This window comes from Pelophylax lessonae, assembly GCF_965119305.1.
Source record: "Pelophylax lessonae genome assembly, chromosome: 10".
NCBI lineage: Eukaryota > Metazoa > Chordata > Amphibia > Anura > Ranidae > Pelophylax > Pelophylax lessonae.
The window spans coordinates 213330077-213348184 of NC_138777.1; the positions used below are offsets into that span (position 1 = coordinate 213330077).

General features: G+C 44.6%; 1 protein-coding gene across 1 annotated transcript; it reads right to left on the reverse strand.

The window, feature by feature from the left end:
• Window positions 1-278: 278 nt before the first annotated feature.
• On the reverse strand, window positions 279-16588 carry KLHL36 (kelch like family member 36). Its single transcript, XM_082270412.1, has 4 exons — window positions 16525-16588; window positions 11137-12210; window positions 7776-7933; window positions 279-1078 (listed from the first exon to the last, which is right to left on the reverse strand). The coding sequence occupies exons 1-4, from the start codon at window positions 16582-16584 to the stop codon at window positions 523-525; spliced, it is 1848 nt and encodes a 615-aa protein (XP_082126538.1). The 5' UTR covers window positions 16585-16588; the 3' UTR covers window positions 279-522.
• Between the last annotated feature and the right edge of the window lie 1520 nt (window positions 16589-18108).

Below are 18108 nucleotides of genomic sequence, written 5' to 3' on the forward strand. Positions count from 1 at the left end.
CGCCTTCCATAGAGAAGCTATGGACCCGTTCTAATAGGAGCGACACAAGTCGCTCCGACTTAGAAAAAGGGTCCGGAGCTTCTTTGGGGCGACCTGGAGCGACCTGCATTGACTTCAATGTTATGAAGTCCGTGCCGGCCACTCTGAGGTCGCGGTGCGAGCAGCGCGCCGTAACCTAAGAGGTCGCCCCGGGAAGTAGCGTCGCCCCAGTGTGAACGGGGCCTTAATGAACAGAATAATTGATGTCAAACACAGCAGTAAAAGTTCCCATCTTATATTGCCCTGTATTAGTTACTAATCTGCAGATAATTGCCCTTTTAGTGGGTGAAAAGAGCCGCGGCACTGAGAAATCAGTGACAAAACCGGGGCCAAAAAAAACAAAAAAATAATTAAGCAACTGCCAACTTCTCCAGTGGACAAAATGGCTGCCTACGGGACAGGTACACTTTGAGTCCACACACACGGAGGGTTAAAGTAATTTTCAGTCTGTATAACGGGATCATCGTCCTTGCTAGCCACCCCTCACCATCCTCTATCGGAGTGCCTTTTCATCTTGCTTTTTTTATTCCTGTCGTCGCCTCGGTTTTTCAGCACGCAGACGCAAGCAGAGACGCCGGCCACGGTCTTGGGAAGGTCGGGCCCTTTCACCCATTTTTTCCTGTCCTTGTCGTAGACCTGAACCATTCTGGAGAATGTGGTGTTCTCCCAGCTGTAGCCACCCAGGATGTAAATTTTGCCATCCAGGACCGCCACGCCGGATTCGCTGTTAGGCTGAAGAAGGGGGGCGATGCGCACCCACTGGTCACACTGGGGACTGTAGCACTCCACGCTGTGGATGTCAAAGCGCTCCATGGAGTTCTGGTTGTCATCGCTCCCCCCTATGGCATATATGCTATCGTCCAGAGTGCACATGCTGTGCCAGCCCCGGGCGGTGATCATGGGTCTTCGCTCCTCCCAGACGTCCGCCCGGGGGTCGTAACACAGCAGGTTCTTCCTGTAAGGGCCAATCTGGTAGTCGTGTCCTCCGGATATGTAGATGATGTCTTTGTGTACGGTGCCTGCATGGCCGTACGTGAATCTGAAAAAATTAGAGAGACATTGCAACATTGTAACAAACACCAGATTTTAGACCTCTTCCTGCTCATTGCCTCTGGCAGACCCTACTGCCACTCCCGGTTTATTGCCCGCCAATCAGACATCTGCTTGCCCACAGTTCCTGCCAGTTGAAAGCTGGTATATGACCCTCCCCTTCCTGCAGTAGCTCCATGACCAGCAGTTGGAGGTAAGCGGAAGCCATTAGTAGGAGGATCCAAAAGGTCTTACAAAGACATCAGAGGGAAGGATGTATCTACCATATATCTATATACTTCAAGTTCTGTAAAATGAGGAAGGGTTAGAACCTCTCTCAGGCAATAAAAGCTTGACAGAACTGTTAACTCTTATCAAGTCTCTTCAAAACTCAAAGAATATGTTACCCAACATTTCCTATTCCTGCTATGTGCCTGTTGTACCATGTAGTTGTCCTAAAGAGGATGTAAACCTCCTAAAAATAAATAAATAAGTAAATAAATAAATAAACTGTAAAACAAAGGCATAATGAGCTAGGATGCATCGCATACTAGCTCATTATGAAATACTTACCTTGAAACAAAGCCCTTCCAGTGGCGCTCGCTCACTGCTGAGATTGGCCGAAGCCACGATGATGTCACACTTGCGCATGAAGCCGCTGTTCACGGCACAGGGCTCTGAAAGAACGGCACGGGTGGCCGTTCCTTCAGAGCACATGCACCAGAAATGTCACTGGCTGCCCGTAAAGTAAAGGAGATATTTACAGTACCTATAGGTAAGCCTGATCATAGGCCTACCCATCGGTAAAAGTTAGAGGGAAGTTTGCTTCCTCTTTAAAACGTTTCCTGTTCTCTTTTTATTGCTTTCTTTGTATGAAAATTCCTGGTGCTCCCAAACCTCCTAACTGTCCCTGATTTGGAACAAAGTCCCTCTGTCCCTCGCTTATCCTCATTTGTCCCTCATTTTGGTCTGATATTTTGTTATAGCTCTAGTCTACAATCTAGTTGTACAGTATCTCACAAAAGTGAGTACACCTCTCATGTAAATATTTTATTCTATCTTTTCATGTGACAACACTGAAGAAATGACACTTTGCTACAATGTAAAGTAGTGAGTGTACAGCTTGTATAACAGTGTACATTTGCTGTCCCCTTAAAATAGCTCAACACACAGCCATCAATGTCTAAACCGCTGGCAACAAAAGTCCGTACACCCCTAGGTTGAAATGTCCAAATTGGGCCCAAAGTGTTAATATTTTGTGTGGCCACCATTATTTTCCAGCACCGCCTTAACCCTCTTGGGCATGGAGTTCACCAGAGCTTCACAGGTTGCCACTGGAGTCTTCTTTCACTCCTCCATTACAACATCACGAAGCTGGTGGATGTTAGAGACATTGCGCTCCTCCACCTTCTGTTCGAGGATGCCCCACAGATGCTTAATAGGGTTTGGGTCTGGGGTCATGCTTGGCCAGTCCATCACTTTTACCCTCAGCTTCTTTAGCAAGGCAGTGGTCCTCTTGGAGGTGTGTTTGGGGTTGTTATCATGTTGGAATACTGCCCTGCAGCCCAGTCCCCGAAGGGAGGGGATCATGTTCTGCTTCAGTATGTCACAGTACATGTTGGCATTCATGGTTCCCTCAATGAAATGTAGCTCCCAGTGTCAGCAGCACTCATACAGCCCCAGACCATGACACTCCTACCACCATGCTTGACTGCAGGCAAGACACACTTGTCTTTGTACTCCTCACCTGGTTGCCACCACACACGCTTGACACCATCTGAACTAAATAGGTTTATCTTGGTCTCATCAGACCACAGGAGATGGTTCCAGTAACCCATGTCCTTAGTCTGCTTGTCTTCAGCAAACTGTTTGTGGGCTTTCTTGTGCATCATCTTTAGAAGAGGCTTCCTTCTGGGACGACAGCCATGCAGACCAATTTGATGCAGTGTGCACCGTATGGTCTGAGCACTGACAGGCTGACCCCCCACCCCTTCAACCTCTGTAGCAATGCTGGCAGCACTCATACGTCTATCTCCCAAAGACAACCTCTGGATATGACTCTGAGCATGTGCACTCAACCTCTTTGGTTGACCATGGTGAGGCCTGTTCTGAGTGGAACCTGTCCTGTTAAACCGCTGTATGGTCTTGGTCACCGTGCTGAAGGCTCAGTTTCAGGGTCTTGGCAATCTTCTTATAGCCTAGGCCATCTTTATGTAGAGCAACAATTCTTTTTTCAGATCCTCAGAGAGTTCTTTGCCATGTTGTACTTCCAGTGACCAGTATGAGAGAGTGAGAGCGATAACACCAAGTTTAACACACCTTCTCCCCATTCACACCTGAGACCTTATAACACTAAGGAGTCACATGACACCGGGGAGGAAATATGGCTAATTGGGCCCAATTTGGACATTTTCACTTAGGGGTGTACTCACTTTTGTTGCCAGCAGTTTAGACATTAATGGCTGTGTGTTGAGTTATTTTGAGGGGACAGCAAATTTACACTGTTATACAAGCTGTACACTCACTACTTTACATTGTAGCAAAGTGTCATTTCTTCATTGTTGTCACCTGAAAAGGTATAATAAAATATTTACAAAAAACGTGAGGGGCGTACTCACTTTTGTGAGATACTGTATCTAAAATGCACTTTTTATCTTTCAAAAAATGTTTCCCAGTGCTAAATCTTTCATCCAATTTTAAAATTGCTGCATTATTAAATTTCAAAAGCCAATATAAAGGAATAGTAGTGGTAAAAAAAAAGCACTTGTGGGTTTAACAAATATTTTTTTTGTATAATTCTCCTTTAAGGGGGCGTGGCAGGGGGTGTGTCCTTTGCCTACATACTTTAGCTAATAGGTGTCCCTCATTCCCATCTCAAAAGTTGGGAGGTATGTGTTCCTGACAGTCCCCCTGCTTTCCTATTTTAAGGAAATATTTATATAGAAATATTGTTTTTTAAGCATGAAAGCACACCAATCCCAGTCAGGTCAGCTTTTTGGCTGTGCTAGGAGAACAGCCTGCCTGTCATGCAATGATCAGACTTGTGATGTCATGCTCCCAGCAGCCATTCACTGGGAAGATCAGTGTTCTGCTTTTTCTCCACCCCCACCTCTCCAAGCCACTTTTGCAGCTGAGAAAAGAGATTATATAACCACTTAGTCCCCGTTCACCGTAGGTCGCCTTCCATAGGGAAGCTGCGGACCCGTTCTAATAGGAGTGACACAAGTCGCTCCGACTTAGAAAAAGGGTCCGGAGCATCTTTGGGGCGACCCGGAGGCGACCGCCATAGACTTCAATGTTATGAAGTCCGTGGCGGCCGCTCCGAGGTCGCGGCGCGCTGCTCGCACCGCGACCTCGGAGGTCGCCTGGGGAAGTCGGATCGCCCCTATGTGAACGGGGCCTTAGAAAAAAGGAAACAAAATAAGTATGTATAATGTTTTTATATCAATGCACAAATGTTTTGCCTTTCATTTCTATTTTAAACTGAATGGATTGTTTTACAAGTTACGGGTTCACAAATACTTTGAATAAAAATTCTTAAGCTGTAGTTGGTTTCTACGCCTGGTACCTGCATGAATAGAAATATTGGCGTTGGGCTTTATATTTGGTACCTGTATGGATAGAAATATTGGCGTTGGGTTTTATATTTGGTACCTGTATGAATATAAATATTGGTGTTGGGCTTTATATCTGGTACCTGTATGAATAGAATAATTGGCGTTGGGCTTTATATTTGGTACCTGTATGAATAGAAATATTGGCGTTGGGCTTTGGCAATGGCTCTCCCTGCTGTCTTAGCCAATGAAGAGGGAGAGTCCTCGGAGAGCTATAGGGCTCATGTTAATATTGGGGGGAGTCTGCTGCACACAGAAATGTTTTTTACCTTCATGCAAAGTATGCATGACGGTAAAAATAAAAAAAATAAAAACTTTAGAACCACTTTAATAATAAATAAAAACTAGAGGTTGCCACCATTTTAATTAGAAACCTCTTTAAAATAAACTTTTCTATCAGTGAAAAATGCTGCTTCCTGCTCTCTCCTGCAATGCTCTATACTAGCAGAGCTGAGTAACAGCCACACCCCTCAGCACAAGTGTATTGCAGAGGAGGAAAAGGTGTGTATCTGACTAGGTCTGTTACTTAGTGCTGATTGCTGAACGCACTGGGGCTAACGCTGGTACTTATTGGACTACACCATGATATTTGAACCGCTGTAACAGGGAAAAGGTTTCATCCGCTTGGGCCTGATTGGTTATCACAAGCTCAGGGTTCTAGGCTTGTGACAGTATCTTGCTTCCTGGCTCCATACCCTGCCTTGCTGTTTCTGCTCTCCTTGCCTGGTCATTGAATTGTCCGATCACTGAACCCTGCCTGGAAAACGGACTAATCTTTCAGATTGCTATCTGCCTCTGACCTTGAACTTTTCCTGGATTCTGCTTCTCTTATGCCTGCTCTGACGTCAGGCTGTTTTGGATTATGCTGTGCCTGTTGCCTGCTTCTGACCTCCTGTTGCATGCTTCTTATGCTTCTCTGCTTGCCCTAAGACAGTGGTCTCCAAACTGCGACCCTTTCCTTGCCTTTATCTGGCCCTCGAGGCACTATTCCTCCCATTGGACACCAAGGATAAAGGACTATTCCTTCCACTGACACCAAAGATGGGGCACTATTCCCCCCACTGACACCAATTATGGGGTACTATGTCTCCCACTGACACCAATTATGGGGTACTATTCCTCCCACTGACACCAAAGATGGGACATTATTCCTCCCACTGAAACCAAAGATGGGACACTATTCCTCCCACTGAAACCAAAGATGGGACACTATTCCTCCCACTGAAACCAAAGATGGGACATTATTCCTCCCACTGACACCAAAGATGGGGTACTATTTCTCCCACTGACACCAAAGATGGGGTACTATTTCTCCCACTGACACCAATTATGGGGTACTATTTCTCCCACTGACACCAATTATGGGGTACTATTCCTCCCACTGACATCAATTATAGGGTACTATTTCTACGACTGACACCAAATATGGGGTACTATTCCTCCCACTGACACCACATATGGGGTACTATTCCTCCCACTGACACCAAAGATGGGGTACTATTTCTCCCACTGACACCAATTATGGGGTACTATTCCTCCCACTGACACCAATTATGGGGTACTATTCCTCCCACTGACATCAATTATGGGGTACTATTTCTCCGACTGACACCAAATATGGGGTACTATTCCTCCCACTGACACCAAAGATGGGACACTATTCCTCCCACTGACACCAAAGATGGGACACTATTCCTCCCACTGACACCAACAATCATGCACTATGCTTTCCACTGACACCAAAGATGGTGTACTATTCCTCCCACTGACACCAATTATGCCAATTATGCGGTACTATTCCTCCCACTGACATCAATGATGGGGCACTATTCCTCCCACTGACACCAATGATGGGACACTATTCCTCCCACTGAAACCAAAGATGGGACACTATTCCTCCCACTGACACCAAAGATGGGGTACTATTTCTCCCACTGACACCAAAGATGGGGTACTATTTCTCCCACTGACACCAATTATGGGGTACTATTTCTCCCACTGACACCAATTATGGGGTACTATTCCTCCCACTGACATCAATTATAGGGTACTATTTCTACGACTGACACCAAATATGGGGTACTATTCCTCCCACTGACACCACATATGGGGTACTATTCCTCCCACTGACACCAAAGATGGGGTACTATTTCTCCCACTGACACCAATTATGGGGTACTATTCCTCCCACTGACACCAATTATGGGGTACTATTCCTCCCACTGACATCAATTATGGGGTACTATTTCTCCGACTGACACCAAATATGGGGTACTATTCCTCCCACTGACACCAAAGATGGGACACTATTCCTCCCACTGACACCAAAGATGGGACACTATTCCTCCCACTGACACCAACAATCATGCACTATGCTTTCCACTGACACCAAAGATGGTGTACTATTCCTCCCACTGACACCAATTATGCCAATTATGCGGTACTATTCCTCCCACTGACATCAATGATGGGGCACTATTCCTCCCACTGACACCAATGATGGGGCACTATTCCTCCCACTGACACCAATGATGGAGCACTATTCCTCCCACTGACACCAATGATGGGGCACTATTCCTCCCACTGACACCAATGATGAGGCACTATTCCTCCCACTGACACCAATGATGGAGCACTATTCCTCCCACTGACACCAATGATGGGGCACTATTCCTCCCACTGACACCAACAATCAGGCACTACGCTTTCCACTGACACCAAAGATGGGGCACTATTCCTTCCAGTGACTCCATTTTCTACTCCTATTGGTCACAGTCCGACCCCCCCTAAAGTCTGAGGGGCAGTAAACTGGCCCTTTGTTTCAAAAGTTTGGAGCCCCCTGCCCAAAGGGAACGAGGGACTGCTAAATGTGTCAAACCTAGAAGCTATAGCTTCTGACCTTAGCAGCTGGGCATACATTACAGGCCAGATGTGGTACGGTACTCCTTGTATATTGGAAAGCAGGCAGAAAAACATCTGCACAGAGATAGTCCACCAAGACTACACCTGAAGAAAATGATACAGCGCACCCCAACCCCACTACCATTTTATAATCACTAAATAAGCCCTTTACAAGCATCAACTGTGGCTTACCTGGGGAGCTCTGACACGTACGTCCAGGTATCCAGTCGAGGGCAATAGATTTCCACAGAAGACAGGGCCCCGTTTTCATTCCTACCACCCACCGAGACCAGCTTATCACTCATTGAGGCCAGGTAGAAGTCCACTCGAGGTTGGTTCATGGCAGCCACCTAAATGCATGAGATCAATGAAATGTACTACTTTAGATCAGTGTAAGCAGTCGATTTATCTGCACATTCCTAATTTTTTTTTTACATTAGTCAAATGGGTTGGAGGTCTTTACCATCATGGGGGGTCTGCAGAAATCGTTTTTTTTTTTCTTTTTTTTTATTCTCCGCATTTATTTGTTGTGTGTACACATTCCATGGATTTTAGCTGACTCATGGCTGACATTGGAGACTCAGACCTCCCCAGATTTATTTGCTCAGGATGAGTCACTTTTAGTGCCGTGACCTGAAGTGTGACATATATTGTAAATAGACATTATGCTGAAAAGAAAAAACTCCAACCGAACTCCAAAACTCGTCTGACACTAATACCAAGAGAAGGTTTTAAAACTAAAAGATTTACACAGTAATGCATGCAGTCTTATGACCCCATCCGCCTCTCACAGCTTCTTTTATACTGGAGACCTATAGACTCTGTGCCACTGCCCCGTCCTGCCCTGCCCTGCCCCGTCCTGCCCTGCCCTGACTTGCTTTTTTGGTCTACAAGTGGCCTTTCCTCTCATCACTGTGAGCTCTCTTTTTCCTGTAAGCCTAAGCACTCCCCTCTACTAGCCAACAGCTTACAGAGCAGCCAATCCCACTGCAAGCCTGATCTGCACTTGAATTCAAAGGATTTTATGGCCATCAGTAGAATACAGAATTAATCTAAGCAGGTAAAGCCCAACTCAAGCCAAAATGTTTTCCTTTTGTTTTGTTTGGAGGGGGAGGGAAGGAATCTCTGTCAGGTTTTTATTGCAGTCTGTGTGCAGTCAGTGGGAGCAATAGTGCCCCATCATTGGTGTCAGTGGGAGGAATAGTGCCCCATCATTGGTGTCAGTGGGAGGGATAGTGTCCCATCATTGGTGTCAGTGGAAGGAATAGGCCCTCATCATTGGTATCAGTGGAAGGAATAGTGCCCCATCATTGGTGTCAGTGGGAGGAATGGTGCCCCATCATTGGTGTCAGTGGGAGGAATAGTGCCCCATCATTGGTGTCAGTGGGAGGGATAGTGTCCCATCATTGGTGTCAGTGGAAGGAATAGGCCCTCATCATTGGTATCAGTGGAAGGAATAGTGCCCCATCATTGGTGTCAGTGGGAGGAATAGTGCCCCATCATCGGTATCAGTGGAAGGATTAGTGCCCTATCATTGGTGTCAATGGGAGAAATAGTGCCCCATCATTGGTTTCAGTGGAAGGAATAGTGCCCCATCAATGGTGTCAGTGGCAGGAATAGTGTCCTATCATTGGTATCAGTGGAAGGAATAGTGCCCTATCATTGGTATCAGTGGAAGGAATAGTCCCCAATCATTGGAGTATGTGGAAGTCATAGTGCCCCATCATTGGTATCAGTGGAAAGAATAGTGCCCCATAATTGGTGTCAGTGGGAGAAATAGTGCCCCATCATTGGAATCAGTGGGAGGAATAGGGCCCCATTGTTGGTATCAGTGTGAGGAATAGGGCCCCATTGTTGGTATCAGTGTGAGGAATAGTGCCCCATCATTGGTGTCAGTGGAAGGCATAGTGCCCCATCATTGGTGCCAGTGGGAGGAATAGTGCCCCAATCGATGGTATCAGTGGGAGGAATAGTGCCCCATCATTGGGGTCAGTGGAAGGCATAGTGCCCCATCATTGGTGTCAGTGGGAGAAATAGTGCCCCATCTTTGGTGTCAGTGGTAGGAATAGTGCCCCATCATTGGTATCAGTGGGAGAAATAGTGCCCCATCATTGGTGTCAGTGGGAGAAATAGTGCCCCATCATTGGTGTCAGTGGCAGAAATAGTGCCCCATCATTGGTGTCAGTGGGAGGAACAGTGCCCAATCATTGGTGTCAGTGGGAGAAATAGTGCCACATCATTGGTGTCAGTGGGAGAAATAGTGCTCCATCACTGGTGTCAGTGGGAGGAATAGTGCTCCATCATTGGTGTCAGTGGGAGGAATAGTGCCCCATCATTGGTGTCAGTGGAAAGAATAGTGACCCATCATTGGTGTCAGTGGGAGGAATAGTGCTCCATCATTGGTGTCAGTGGGTGGAATAGTGCCCCAGGGGCTGGATAAAAGCAAGAAAAGGGCCACATCCGGTCCCTGGGCCTCAGTTTATAGACCACTGGGCAAGACATCAACAACAATGATCTATGAAGATCCAGGCAGCTCCACCTCTGATGGACCTCCTACATGCCAACAGTGAACTTATAGTTGACATAGTTGCTGCAGGTAGAGTAGATGTTCCCGAGTGCTGGTCAGAAGGTCATGAGAAATCTCTCCACTGGTCCGCTGTGCAGTCACGTGACCTCCCTCCTTCTCCAATTTAAGGAGAGCAGCAGGAGGTGCTGAGATTCCCCTCTTACGTCAGCCGGCCAGCAGAGGGAGATCCCATGACTGGACAGCGACGCTGTGCAAGAAGGTATTTCGAATTATCATTTTAGAAAAACTGACACGCAGTACTTTATATCTTCATACAACAGAGGGGATGCCAGTGTTTTGTAAATCTTACTTTACAGCTGCAGGGAATAGTGGCAGGAGGAGATCAGCTCTCACACACAGAAATGACAGGCAGGGAGGGGGAGGGGGAAAAGACTGAGCACACAGCGGGATGATGGAGGCACGTAAACTGACCACGGTATCATGGATCAGCAGCCATGATTACGGTGGTCGGTACACATAGAGGGACAAAGGAACAGGCAGAATCAAACAGGTACTTTATAACATAGAATGGGACAAATGACACCGTAGAAGCGCTGTGGTATTTATCATGCTTTAAAAAGGAACAGAAGCATTTTCTTTTATGGTTACAACTGCTTTAATATGGTGATTTCCTATGATCATCAGCTCCATCTAGTGGCAATAATATACATATTTTCTTAAGTCATGTTATGGAGCTGATGGCCATAAAAAATTAACACATTAAGCAAAATACAGTCAGAATTAGTTATGGCTGGGCGAATGCTTGTAACTGTTGTCCAATTCATTTATTTTATTTTTTTAAATAGACTCCTAAATTTACTACTGTACTTTTTTTGAAAATGATAATTTTCTAATATTTTTTCTCTGTGAAAAAAAATTGTTAGGGACCAGTCTGCTGCCTTCCTAAAATCTTGTTGCCCAAAACCTGGCTTATTTTGCCAGATTCCTAACCCTCATCCTTGGTCACCACCAACAAAATCATCTCACCTGGATCCATTGACCACAGCGAGGATCAAATCTGTAGAGAATGTTGGAGGCTGCATCACCACCATCATCGATCGAGAAGCTTCCACCAGCAACATAGATGAAGTTACCCAGGGCCGTGACACAGTGGTGGCTTCTTCTTGCCGGCAGTCGAGTCTCTGAGAGCCACTGTTCTTTCTGAAGGTCAAGGCTATAAACATCATCGCTGAGCTCCAGGCAGTGTTCAGAGACCTCCCCGCCTATGAAGAGCAGCCTTTCTGTTCCATTACGAAGAGAGCTGCGAATGTTCTGAAGGAGGGGCTGGGCAGCCACATTGGAATGGTAATAGATGGCTTCATCCACCAGGCCCTCGCAGCTGGCGTTTTTTGGCAAGAGCGATGGCATGGCAGGTTTCACCCGTTGCACAAGGTCACTCTTGGAGATAAGTGAGAATCGGATGTTCTGCAGGATCTGATAGGCTTGGCTCTCACGATCGGGGTTGTGGGTCAGCCACTGAAGAGCTGACTGTAGAAGTTCATGTTCGCTGACGTGCTGAACCCGGTTGCTGGCAAGGTACTGGCACAGCTTCTGGACACCGACGTTCTGCAAGTAGTCATTGGTGAAAGCCATACTGCTGTAATTGTTCAAGATGAAAGAGTCAATGTAAGACCCAAGCCGATCCAAGCTGTAAATGGAGGCCAGCTCCTGTAGATAAAGGTAATTCTCCTCGCTGACCTCGCTCTCCAGATATTCACAGCAGAAATCCACCACTTTCCAGACTTGAAGGAGATGGGCCGTCTCAAGAATGTAGTCAATGTTGCCGCCATCTAAAGTCAAGTCGCTGCTGTAAAGAAAGTCGACGACAGCTTTGAGGCCAATGTAGGAGGCCCCGACCAGCTCCACTTCGGTCTGGTGGGCTTCCTTCATGCCAATGGTGAACATGGAGTTGAAGTAGTCGCTACAGGCGGACAGGACATTTCTGTGGGCCGGGACTCTTTGGTCATCAGCCACCAGGATGACATCACAGAACAGTCCCTTTTGCCTTTGCTGGTCCAGGCTGTGAAGGATTTGGCTGGAGTTGTCAGGCCACTGATACAGCTGGAGGAAGAAAAGTCACCATTAAATTGCAAGCTTCTTGAGGGCAGGGACTGTAAATGTACAATATATATGTGAAGCGCTGTGTAAATTGATGGCGCTATATACAGTAAATACCTAGAATAAACAAATAAACAAATCAGTATTATAATAGAAGAAAAATGGAAACTGAAGCACCACGCCACTGTTAAAATGTCACTTGGAGCACTTGTCAGGATAGAAGGAAAAATGGATGGGGCAAAATACCATCAAATTCTTGAGGAAGCTCTGCTGCCCTCTGCCAGAAAGTTGCCAATGGGAAGAAGGTTTACCTTCCAACATGACAATGACCCAAATGACACAGCAACAATGAGCGCACGGTGGTTGAAGGAGGAAAAGGTGAATGTCCTTGCATGTCCTAGTCAGAGACCAGACTTAAACCCCATTGAAAATCTGTGGAATGACAAAGACCGCAGTCCATAAACGGTCACAATCAAATGTAACCGAACCTGATCAGTTCTGCAAAGAAGAGTGGCAAATATTGCAAAGTCTAGAGGTGCAAAGTTAGTAGAGACAAATCCCAACAGACTAAAGGCTGGAATCAACGCAAAATGTGGTCCAACAAAATACTGACATAAGGGGGTGATCCTTTTTTCAACTCAGTAATTCTGATTTTCACTTTTTTATCTTTTTTCTGACATGTTGCTGTTATATCTTTCACTTGGATGTTATAGGTTGCACTAGTAAATTCAGCTGGATAAAACAAAACCTGTGTCTGTCTTCATTTCAGGCTGCAAATCAACAAAATGTGATTATTTTAAAGGTGTGATTCTTTTCTATACCCGCTGTATACAGGGCCACTGATAAGTGAGATAGAGCCAGGCCTCTTGTACTCAGCACACACTTGGACCCACAGGTTCAACGGGGGCCCAAGGACAGAGAGGACATTCTTTACCTACTTCAATACTGGACACCCCCTTCCTGCCAAGGCCAATTTTCAGCACTGTCACACTTTGAATGGCAAATACTCATACAACACTTTACCCAAATAAAAACTTTAATAATTTTTTCCCACACATATAGAGCTTTCTCTTGGTGGTATTTAACCACTTTACAACCGGAGGATTTTGCTGTCTTCCGTCCAGGCCACTTTTTGCGATTCGGCGCTGTGCGACTTCAACTGACAATTGCGCGGTCGTGCGACGCCGTACCCAAACGAAATTTACGTCCTTTTTCTCCCACAAACAGAGCTTTCTTTTGGTGGTATTTGATCACCTGTGCGATTTTTACTTTTTGCGCTATAAACAAAAAAAGAGCGTTTATTTTGAAAAAATAACAATATTTTTCACATTTTTTTATATGAAATTCCCCCCAAAAAAGATGTAAAAACCAATTTTTTTAAAAGTTTTTGGCCAATTTGTTTTATGCTACATATGTTTGGTAAAAAAAATCGCAATAAGCGTATTTTGATTGGTTTGCGCAAAAGTTATTGCGTTTACTAACAAAGGGAAAGATTTCTGTCATTTTTGGTGTTTTTTTTTTAACGCGTAATGGCGGCGATCTGCGATTTTTTTTGCGGGACTGCGACATTGCGGCGGACAGACCGGACCCCTGACTGACATTTTTGACACTTTTGGGGGTACCAGTGACATTACTGCAGTAATCAGTGCTATATATATGCACTGTTACTGTAAAAATGACACTGGCAGGGAAGGGGTTAATTTTATTGGAGAGGGAGGGGTTAATGTATGCCTGGTGCTTACTGACGTGTAGGGGGGGAGGTGACTATGTGATTCATGGACAGATCGGATGTCCAGCTATGCTGAACAGTCCGATCTGTCACTCCCTGTCACTATGGAGATCCGTCCGCTGTGTTTACACACAGCGGGCGGATCTCCAGACTCGATCCCCGACGATCGGGTAAGAGCAGCGGCGATCGCCGCTGCTCCTCCCCTGGCCCGACTCCCGCTGTGAATGAAAACAGCGGGAGCGAGCCTCCGGCGGCGCGCAAGCGCCGCCCAGAAGGGGAGGAGTCCAGTCACGTTAATACTACGTGACTGGACGGGAACGAGCCACTCTGCCGCAGTAGTATTACCGTGAGCGGTAGTAGAGTGGTTAATTACCACTGGGGTTTTTATTTTTTGCTAAATAAATAAAAAAAGACCAAAAATTCAGAAATAAAAAATGTGTTTTCCTTTTTGTCTGTTATAAAATTTAGCAAGTAAATAATCTTTCTTCATAAGTTTAGACCAAAATAACCCAAATCAGTGTATGTGTGTCAGGAAAGGGTTCACCTGCTGGTGGCACTGTGGCTCCCAGATCCATAGGCTGCAGTTCCAGTGTCCACCACTGGGTGTTTCTCAGCAGCCAGAAGCTGAAATCTCATGCAATCAGTCATCACCTGATGCTGGTTGCCGGAAGTGTATTTAAACCCTGTGCATGCTCTTCCTCACTGCCTTGGTGTTGTCTCCATGTGCTCCTGGCCTGTGTCCCTGCATCCTGATCCTCGACCCTGATCCTGATCCTCGACCCTGATCCTGACCCTGCAGCCTGATTCTTTCCTACCCACTTACTCTGTCTCCTGTTACCCTCTCCCTGTTCTGTCTGCTTCATCTCCCGTGTATGATCCCGGCTCTGTTACGATTAGGATTTGTTTATCCTGTTTTCTGTATATATTGGGTTTGAGCAGTTCGTTGTGTGTCACTATTGTTTGGTTATCTGGTTTGATTTACACAGTTTTAGTTTTTTGGAGGTGCGTTTGCGCTATTCGCTTATTTTTAAATAAATTGAATCCTTTTCCACTATATTTGTGCCTGATATTCTCTGTGGCAGTCCACACTTCTGGTCACACCTGTTGCTGACAATATTATTTAGTTGGTAGGACTGTTAATGTTCACAAACTATGATAAAAAAAATAAAAAAAAATAAAAATATATATATCCCGGAAGACATGTCGCCCATCATAGAGGTGAGCGGTCGGCACGGCGGGGGCTCGTTTTAAGGTAAGTATTGCATAATGAGCTAGTATGTCAAGCGCTTGGGCATTCATTAATTTCATTGACCAGAATATTGATTGGTTCTGGTCATTGAAATTAACGCTCCAAAACCCTTCACGCACCTAGCGTTAACACACGTTTACATGTGTTTGGGCGCATCAAGCATTTGAGCAGTAAAATGCTCCTCCTAGAACGTGCTGGCACTTGGCTTTTTTCTGCCTCCAAATGCCTGTGTGTGTATGGACTATCATTGGGCAGTCTAGCAATTTATTGGTCTGGTTCAAGAGTCATAAACAGACCAAAAGAAAATAAAGGGAGCCAGCCCTAAATACATGTGAACAACAAAAAAAGATGCGTCTAATGGATTCACTGGTGTCGGTGGACGCAGTAATAACCCCCAGCACTGGTGTCGGTGGACGCAGTAATAACCCCCAGCACCGGTGTCAGTGGACGCAGTAATAACCCCCAGCACTGGTGTCGGTGGGCACAGTAATAACCCCTAGCACTGGTATCAGTGAACACAGTAATTACCCCCCAGCATTGGTGTCAGTGGACGCAGTAATATCCCTTAGCACTGGTATCAGTGGACAAAGTAATAACCCCCTGTACTGATGTCGGTGGACGCAGTAATAACCCCCAGCACTAGCGTCGGTGGACGCAGTAATAACCCCCAGCACTGGCGTTGGTGGACGCAGTAATAACCCCCAGCACTGGTGTCGGTGGACGCAGTAATAACCCCCAGCACTGGTGCCGGTGGATGCAGTAATAACCCCCAGCACTGGTGTCGTGGACTCAGTAATAACCCCCAGCACTGGTATAAGTGGACGCAGTAATAACCCCCAGCACTGGTATCAGTGGACACAGTAATAACCCCCAGCACTGGTTTCAATGAACACAATAATATTCCTCAACACTGGTGTCAGTAGATACAATAATAAAGTGAAATATCGAAGGGGCTGGTTCACACGTGAGGTTGGGGAGTGGGAAAAAAAATTCTGTGGTTAAGTCACATTCTTACCACCCTCAACTCCTCCCTCGTTTTACTGTAGAGGCAGTGACTGGGGCTATACACATGCTGCAGCCCCCCTTATTAGCACAGTCTGGCCACACCCAGCATTTTGCCAGTCCATGCTGAGCCTTAATACTGAAGGGTGTGTGTTGATATGGGGCAGAGTTCAGTGATGTACATATGTAGGTGGCGGCAGTGCGGTATGGCGCTCCCTTGTTGCAGGTCCACATTGGGCCCAACTTATGTTCCTGCACACAGGCCCCCTGCATTCTGAACCCCCCCCCATATACACACACATAAATCTGAATAGCACACATACCGCTTATACCGTACCTTTGATGATTCGCTGATCTTGTGAGGCCGCGACATCCGGCTCTGCCTGGATCCTTCCATGGTCAGTTCTATGACACCCTTTACCAAAAAGAAACAAAATAAAACCATTGGTTCTGGATTTCTAATTGTTACAGAAGCTGTTTTCATCTACACCGGACCTAACCTTGTGCAAAAAAACAATCCCTCATTATCCTCATTTAACATGCGGTTCGTTTTTTTCCGAATTGAAATTCGGACAAATTTGTCGTTATTCCGAATTACAATAGTAACGAATTTAAACAAATCCGTAATAACGAATCATAATTGTGGACGAAATTCAAATTCAAATAGTTTTCTAATCGAATTTGAATTTCCAAAGAGAATAAAATAGAAATAGAAAATAAAGGGAAAAAAAAAATTGAAAGAAGTAGAAAAGAATAGAATAGAAAATAAAAAGAACAGAATATAATAGATTAAAACAGAACAGAATACAAAATAAAAAAGTAGAATAGGAAAAAAAGGGACAGAATAGAAAATAAAAAGAATAGAGTAAAACAGAACAAATAAAAATAAAAACAAAATAAAACAAATAAAAAATAAATAAACAAAAAATAAAACAAATAAAAACAGTAAAATAGAATAGGGAAAAAAAACAGAACACAATAGAATAGAAAATAAAGGAATAAAATAGAATAGAAAATAAAGGAATAAAATAGAAAGAATATAACCATCTTCTGAAATTCAAATAGCATAAATTTGAGTAGAATAGAAAATAAAAGAATAGAAGAGAAAATAATAGAACAAACAACAGAAAAGAATAGAATAGAATGAATATAACAATATAACTGTTTTCCGAAATTCAAATACAGTAAATTAGAAATTTAGAATTAGAAAATAATAAAATGTAATAGAAAAAAAAAAAAGAATAGAAAATAAAAGAATAAAATAGAAAAAAACAATAGAATGAAATAAAAAGAATTGAACCATCTTCCAAAATTCAAATTTTGAATAGAATAAATTTGATTTTGAATGGAATTCGATTAGAATGCAATTCAAATAGAATTGGATTTGAAAAATTTGAAAACGATATAAACTAATTTTAAGAAATGAATATATGTTAATAATGAATCGTAACAAAAGGAAACACATTTTTTCGTTCTGAACATGTCTAATCCTCATCATTTTGTGGCCGGTTCATATCAGAACGCAATGTGGGAAATCTGCGTTCCGTGCACGTTTCCCGCACAGTATTCACAATGCACTGCAGTTGCAATCTGCAGCAGGTGTCAATAAAAAGTTAAAGACACCCCAAAAGCAGGTTGCAAATGCAGTGCGATTGCCCGCCCCGGATCTCATGGTGTGAACCACCAGCCCTTTGTGTTTTAACCCCAGGAAGAAAAATACATACAGCGGAATAAAAAGTAAATTAAAATGTAAATCCAGAGCATTCAAATAATCAAATACAGAAGTAGAAGAATGCATAAACTCATCTACACTTTAGGCCCCTTTCACACTTAGTCGCATGATTTTGCAGCGATATTTTGATGCGATTTTGCCTGGACTTGAAGCAATACCTGTGTAATCTTGAGGTCTATGGACCGCAAA